Source organism: Vollenhovia emeryi, unplaced genomic scaffold (genome assembly GCF_000949405.1).
Source record: "Vollenhovia emeryi isolate VEMERY1.0 unplaced genomic scaffold, V.emery_V1.0 DF939362.1, whole genome shotgun sequence".
In the NCBI taxonomy this organism is placed as follows: domain Eukaryota; kingdom Metazoa; phylum Arthropoda; class Insecta; order Hymenoptera; family Formicidae; genus Vollenhovia; species Vollenhovia emeryi.
The window spans coordinates 26,466-34,526 of NW_011967004.1; the positions used below are offsets into that span (position 1 = coordinate 26,466).

The window sequence follows — 8,061 nt, forward strand, 5'->3', positions numbered from 1 at the left end:
GCTAAATGTTGAATCAACAATACTGGATTTTTGGCGTTTGCTGAAGCCAAGGATAATGTACCTTGTGGTATTTACTGCAGTTGCTGGTATGGTTACTGCACCAGGTAGTATGCACCCTTTTCTAGCACTAATATCTATTATATGTGTTGCTCTTGGCTCAGGATCTGCAGGTGCTATAAATATGTGGTATGACAGAGACATAGATCTGCTCATGAAAAGGACAAAAAACCGCTCTATACCCTCAGGCAGAGTTCTTGCAGAAAGTGCGCTTGAATTTGGTATAACTCTTGGAATATTGTCAGTATTTATCATGGCAATAGCAGTAAACTATATTTCTGCTGCTTTGCTTGCAGTTAGCATATTATTTTACGTTTTCGTATATACAATTTGGCTAAAAAGGCGTACTCCGCAGAATATCGTTATCGGTGGTGCAGCGGGTGCTTTTCCTCCAATGATTGGCTGGGCAGCTATGACTAATTCTGTCAGTTGGGAAAGTTTCATTTTATTTTTAGTAATTTTTATGTGGACTCCACCACACTTTTGGGCCCTATCTTTAAATAAGTCTGAAGACTATGCAAGTGCATCGATTCCAATGTTCAATATTGTTTATGGTCCGGAAAAAACAAGAAAATATATATTAATTTATAGTGTGTTGCTGGTATTAACCAGCTTGCTTCCAGCTCTATTTTTGAAAAAGGCTTTACTTTATCTAAGCATGGCAATTTTTGCAGGTTGCATCTTTATTTGGTACGCTATATCAATTCTCAGATTCAAGAACCACAACTCACAGAAACAAATGTTTTCTTATTCAATTTCTTATCTATTTTCCCTATTCGCCAGTATTATTTTTTGTTCTATTGATTTATTTTAGTTATGAAAGAACGGCAGAAGCATAAAAACTATTTTTTACTTTTCCTTTTAGTAATGCTCGTTGTCACACTTTTTTTTGTTTCTATAATAAAATTTAAAGGTGCAGCTTAAACTACCTTTAGAAATTGTGCTTTCATAGAAGCAACTATATACTTTATCAATTCATTACAGTTAAAGATGAGCAAAAAGGAAGTGATAATATACACGGATGGGGCGTGTTCTGGTAATCCTGGAGCGGGAGGATGGGCAGCTATCATATTATTTCAAGATTATAGAAAGGACATTTATGGTAGAGAAGAAAACACCACAAACAATAAAATGGAGTTAACAGCAGTGGTCAATGGGCTAAAAGCGTTAAAATTTTCTTGTAATATTAATTTATATACGGATAGTCTTTATATTAAGCATGGCATAACAGAGTGGATAAATAAGTGGAAAGTGAATGGCTGGAAAACAAGTAATAAAAAATCAGTAAAAAATATGGAATTGTGGAAAGAGCTAGACAACGTTGCTTCACAACATGAAATTGATTGGAAGTGGGTTAAAGCACACAGTGGCAATAAATATAATGAGGAGGCTGATAGTTTAGCAAGAAAAGCAATAATCGATGCTTAAAAAAATTACTATATTATTTTCCGTAGTTTTATTGTTCATATTGTGCTTCTTTATTTTTTTTAAGCCTTTAGAAATCAATATTAATTATATTAATTTTTATGTTAAACATAAAATATCAAAAATATTTGTTGGCTCAAGCGTTAATACGGAGAATACCTCAGTTGTTTGGCAGAAAGATGGCAAGGATCCGTACTTAGTCATTACAGATTTGGCAATAGCAAACCCTAATTTTACTATAAAAGTTCCTGAGCTTTTTGTACATTTTAAGTTAAGTTCCTTATTTAAAGCTAGCACAAGTCTCTCTCAGGTTTCAGCTGATAATGTGCATGTATGTATCAATCAGAAAGAAGCTGACTTTAAAGCAGTAAATTTTAATCTGCAAAACTCAGTAAAAACAATAAAGGAATTTTTTTTTGACTTAAATGCGGATTCAAAAATTGAATTTACTAACATCGCTATTAATAAAGGCACGGAAGATGAATTTTTTATTGATAAATTGTATATAGGGAAGGGGGAAGATTTTAATGTTTTAGATATTCATGTGAATACAAAAGATGGAAAGGGATTGTTGGACGATTTATCAATTACGGTAAAAAATCGCAACAATTTGTTAAATGTGTACGGGACATTTTATGATCTAAAATTGGGACTATTGAGCGAGTTTTCTACATTAGTTAAAAGCTACAATTTGGACAAAAATATAGGATTCAAAGGAAGCTTCTCAGTGAAAATTAATAAAAAGGATGAAATTGTAGATGGAAATATATACGTATTGAATACAGAAAATTATTTGAACAAAAATTTGGCCTTAACTAATGTAAATATAAATTTAACATATAGTGATGGAATTATTAGTGTAAAAAACTTTCATTTTAAGTTAAATGGCACGTATCTCTCTTTAATAGGCAAGATGAACTTTAGTACAAGCCATGCTTTGCTTAGAATTAATATTAGTAAGTTTGCTGCAAAGGATTTATGTACTTATGTACCAGATGGTGTAGTGAATAGTAAATTTAAAAGCTGGTATTGTGATAATATTAATGGGGATGTTTCAAATACCATTGTAAGTTTCAATGGCAAAATTAACAATTTGGTTAATGACGATCTGTCAGACATTGTAATTGTTGCTGATATAGAAAATGGTAGCGTAAAATTTGATGAAGATTTTGAGCAAGTAAAGGAACTAAAGGGTGATTTGATTATCAAGAATAACGATCTTGAGATTACTGTAAATAGCGCTAAGTTTCAGAATTTCACTATTAATGGTGGTGATATTGAAATGAAATCTCTCAATAAGGAAAATTCAGTTCTAACCATTAATGGCCAAGCTGTAAGTGATGCGTATGGTTTATATGAGCCTATAAGATTTAAGCTGGATGATGTGGTGAAGATTGAAATGGATAAAGTAAGTGGAATGGCAAAATCTATATTTAATTTTCGCATTTTTAATCTAAATGCTGATGACAAAAAAGTAGACTTCTCAGCAAATTTTCATTCTGAAATTGACAATTTGGCCATCTATAATGCAAGTCTTGGTAAATATGACATTAAGCTTAGTTTTGGCAGTGACTTTATAGATTTAAATGGTAGTGGTATGGTGAATAACACACAGCTATTATTTGACCTGAAAAGTAGCAATAGGAATGAAAGTTTTGCCTGGAATTTGACCGGAGATTTACCCGCTCAAATACTTGATTTTGATGAAAATATAGGTGGCTATGTCAATACAAATATAGAATCGGTGATAAATCAAGATAAGACGGGATATGTTAATGGTAATATGGATTTATCAGAGCTTGAATCACGTTCAAGTTATTTTGGGTGGAAAAATAGTTTTGAAGATCACAATAAAGTTTTGTTCTCTGTAAAGTTAAAAGGTGCCGATGAATTGTTAATAGACAGATTAGATGTTATAGGAGATGACCTAGATATAAAATTCAGCGGAAGAGTAGGAAATGGAAATTTATATTTAAATTCTAGTAATTTTAAATTGCCTGATAATGATTTTAGTATAGAAATTGAATCAGGTAAGGAAAAAAATGCCATAACTATTTATGGTGAGAAAATCAATTTGAGTGATATTTTAGGCTTGCTTGGCAAAAACAATAATGGATTAAACAAAGATATAGAAATTAGTATGAATGTTGACGATGTAATTATGAAAGAAGGCGTCGTTATCAAAAATGCTAAGCTGAATGTAACCTGTACTAAAGGTAATTGCAATGGAAGTCAATTTACAGGACAGTTTCTAGAAGATAGCAGCAACATACTAGCGGAATACAGTGGAATAGGGCTCGAAATATATGCGGATAATGCAGGTATACTTTCGCGTTCCTTAGGCATTAGTAAATCAGTCAAAAATGGTAAACTTTCTCTTTATCTATCTCCTCAAAGAGAAAATAAAGAACATTATGGCATGTTATCTATTAGTAATTTTTATATCAAAGATGCTCCACTACTCACTACTTTATTATCGATGTCTTCGCTTCCTGGTATTGTGAATGCTATAAAGGATGAAGGTGTATACTTTTATAAATGTAATGTACCTTTCTCATACAAAGATGGCTCTGTCGAAATTGAAGAATCTTGGCTTGAAGGGGCGGAATTAGGCATTAGCACTAGCGGTAAGCTCGACATTAGAAATTATAAATTCCAAGTTAAAGGACAGGTAATACCAGCATATTCAATTAATAAATCTTTGTTAAAAATTCCTATAATTGGGAAATTTCTTACTGGCGGGAAAAGTAGGGGAATCGTTTCAATAGACTATAAAGCAAGTGGTGATGACAAAAACAATAACGTATCTGTTGATCTTATCTCTTCGCTAACTCCAAACCTATTAAAGAGGTTATTGGGAGTGTTTGATCGCATTATGACAAAAACCAACGAAGCTGTCATCGGTGGCTTAAAAGGTGGTGTGAAAAAGAAATTTGGTTCGACATGACCAAAAATGCAAGAATTTCAGAATGATCCACCTAATTTTTTATCTAATTGTTTAAGTAATACCACTCCCTTTACCTCTCTATATTTGATGAACAACTAAAAAGGGTAGGGGAGTGGTTGTAAATTAGCTATATTACATTAGCCCATCAGATGAGTTGTAATGGTTATAATTGTCTGATAAGTGATCTCTAACATCGTGACCTAACTCATTGGCATCAGGCTTGACATCGTGATCTAACTCATTAGCATCGAGCTTAAACAAAGAAAGATTGTCATCAGATTTTTCCTCTTTAGACCCAAATAGCCATGAAAAGAGTGATGAGATAGAATCAATAACGGATTTAATTGCTGAAAAAATATTGGATAAGAAATTACTGGGTTGCTGAGTATCCTCTTCGGCTGATTCTGGTTCAGGCTCTTTTCCTGCTGTGTCATCCACATCTTCTTCAGGTTTACTTCTGCTTATGAGTGTCTTATCTAACCATTTTGATATATTCTTGTCTGGATTACGAAAAAGCATTAGACTTATCTCCTTATTTTTATCAACGTAAATCGATAAAGCTGTATTCTCATTTCCCAATCCATCACATTCACTAACGAGCGATTCATGAGAGTTCTTTATATCTTGAATAAATTGAAATTTCTCTTCTTCTGAAAAGCCCTTGCTGTATATACTATAAGTTGTACCTTGGTATTTAAAACTAAATATCGATCCATGGCATTCATATTCATCTACACCCATCTGCTTGCAAATAGCTTTATAATTTTTTTCTTCTACCTCTCGTCCAATGACATTCGCTATGAGTTCAGTATCCAGAATATTCAAAGTTTGGACTGTTGTTGATGGTGAAAAACGTAATTGAAATATGTGACCTAGCTCATGACCTAGAACAAAATCCATGGCACTTTGCTTATATGTCAGAATATTCTGACAATCTGTTACTCCTCGTGTAATATATTTTGGACCACCATCTTTATCTAAGCCGAGAAGATCATTATACTTTGTATAATCGCTTCTATTATTAAAAATGTAAACCGTTATATTGTAACTTGCATTACTATTTTTCAAGCAAAACTTTTCTTTAAATGCTTCATAGGCAGTTTTAATGTCTGTTTCTATTTGGTTTTGTTCCTGCTCAGATAAGTTGTCGTATTTTATAGTACAATTTATATACCCGTATTTAACGGTAAAGCTGTTAGACAAAACATCATGTATATTTGTGGAAAAATCATTGAACTGCTTTGACTCAGCTTCCTTATACAATTGATGCCCATATTTATCACTAGAATGCTTTGGTAGTATAGGTACTTTGGCAATTAAGTTTTTGTTACTATCAAAAAAAGAAATGTCTGTATTACCAATTTTGCAATTTTGTATAGATTGCCCGCAAGTGCCATCATTTGCACAATCGTGATGATTTGGGTCAGTCTTCTCATAAAACCATGCGTTGGTGTATTTTCCCATTTTGATACCTCACTACCAAACCTTACTATATTATTATCTTGGTAGAAGTTATAATAATTCGTTAACTTGTAAAGTGCCAATTGTGAGGCTAATGAACTTTATTTGTTTGAAACTTTGCTGAAATAGCTCTTTTTATACTATGTTTTATCGTTTGCTATATTATGTGATTTTATTTTTAGCGTTGCTTCTTATGTTATGTAATTTTATTTTCCATAATGTATATTATGTAATTTTTAATGCTAATAAAACCACTTCCCAACCTTTTAAACAGCAACTTGTCAAACCTCCAGATTAGCACTTAAGAAGAAGTGTTAAAGTATCTCTTTAAGTATTATATATTAGTATTTAGAGATCATATTTATTATAAATGTCCAAAGTACTCATAACGCGTTATGAGCAACACTCGCTACTTTGTTTGAGTCTGGTTCATCTAGTTTATTACTAGGTTTTAGTACTGCATATGTAATGCCACCAGCAACAATCCCGACTGCCAGCGCAGCAGCTACAGCTATACCAACTAAAGCCAATATTGGTAATTGAACACCAGCAGCAAAACATCCACCGAAAGCTATTAATCCAGCTATAATACTAGAAGCACCACCAACTTTCATTGCTTTATCAGTTGCCATGCTTCTTTCAATTTTATAAATTTTGTCTAGTATATTCTGATCTTCTAATCTACTTTTAATGTTTGCACGATCATTTTTATCCATAAACTTCAAAATAGTTTTAGTTTTTTCTTCCTAATCATTAGAATCTAGAACAGCTTCAAATAGTGTTACAGTATGTTCCGTACCATTTGAGAGCCTCATATGCATATCTGTATTAAGAACTTCTTCTAATATACCTTCCTCTTTAGCTGCATCTAAAACAGCTTTACTTCTTTCTTGCCAATCATGCGAACGTAAAGCACAGGCAAGCAGTGTTATAGTATATTTTTCATCTCTTGAGCAATGCTTTATATACATACTTGTATAAGTAAGAACTTCTTTTAAGATACCTTTCTTTTTAACTGCATCTAAAATAGCTTTAGTTTTTTCTTGCCAATCACGCGAACGTAAAGCAGCGCCAAGCAGTGTGTAAAACCCTATCTCATTAAGTTGCATACATATCTTGCCGAGTAAGAACTTGCAGTAACTCATCTCCTGATACTTCTGTTAAAATGTCAGGTATACGTACATAAGCTCTGTCATTGATTGCTTCCCTTAACTGGAAATGTACTATCTGTAATCTTTGATTTACCATATACTTACCTAACATAAAAACTTAAGCTTAATTATTCCATATTTTAGCAAAAAAATCAACCGGAGTGGCATCACATATCACATACACTCAAACAAGAAAAGGCGCTCAGGTATTCATCTTTTTTTTCAACAACTAATATTCTTGTTTTTTTAAGCACTCTATCTATATTCAATCCTTTGCCTTCTTCTCAATATACCTACATATCAGAATGGACAATTCATATAGAATCAGCATTGGTATTGCAAGCCCTACTTGGCTTAACACATCAGGTGGAGTTAAGATTGCAGCGATAATAAAAATTACTACTATCGCGATTCTGCGTTTATTTGACAAACTTTGTGTAGTGAGTAACCCTACTCTCACCATCAATGTGAGTATGACTGGAATTTGAAATGCAGTGCCAAATGCAAACATAAATTGGAGAACGAGGTCTAAATATTCGCTAACTGATGGCATAAACTCTATCGGTATATCGAAGGATTTACCACTGTGTTCGAAGTTGATAAAAAACTTCCAGGCTAAAGGAAATATATAGTAATAAACTACAGTAGCTCCCGTTACAAATAAAACCGGTGTTGCAATTAAGTATGGCAACAACACTGCCCTTTCACTTTTATATAACCCAGGTGCTAAGAACATATAGAATTGCCATGCAAACACAGGAAAAGAAAGCAAAAGTGCACTCATTATTGCAACTCTAAGATACACAAAAAATGCCTCTGTTAAGTCTGTGTAAATTAAAGAGAAACCTTCGCTATCTTTTGTTGCTTCTATTAAAGGTGCAAGTAAAAAACGGTATATATTTTCCTTAAAGTAATAACAAAAACCAAAAGCAACGCAAAAAAATAGAAAGCAAAAGATAACTCTTTTTCTGAGTTCCGCAAAGTGCTCACAAAATGAAGCATATTTGTTTGGGTTTCCAT

The 8,061-nt window shown here is 32.8% G+C and overlaps 1 protein-coding gene across 1 annotated transcript; it reads left to right on the plus strand.

Moving 5' to 3' along the window:
- Window positions 1-55: 55 nt before the first annotated feature.
- Window positions 56-1,485, plus strand: LOC105558231 (ribonuclease H1-like). Its single transcript, XM_012005819.1, has 4 exons — window positions 56-104; window positions 162-322; window positions 413-481; window positions 1,042-1,485. Exons 1-4 carry the CDS (start codon window positions 56-58, stop codon window positions 1,483-1,485), a joined length of 723 nt encoding a protein of 240 aa, XP_011861209.1.
- Window positions 1,486-8,061: the final 6,576 nt, after the last annotated feature.

Bases quoted from the DNA above. Each gene is read 5' to 3' on its own strand.
- LOC105558231 (XM_012005819.1), top strand. From the start codon at position 56: ATGTACCTTGTGGTATTTACTGCAGTTGCTGGTATGGTTACTGCACCA. The intron at 323-412 runs GTAAACTATATT...CGTACTCCGCAG, and splicing joins TATTTATCATGGCAATAGCA to AATATCGTTATCGGTGGTGC. The intron at 482-1,041 runs GTCAGTTGGGAA...AATTCATTACAG, and splicing joins GGGCAGCTATGACTAATTCT to TTAAAGATGAGCAAAAAGGA.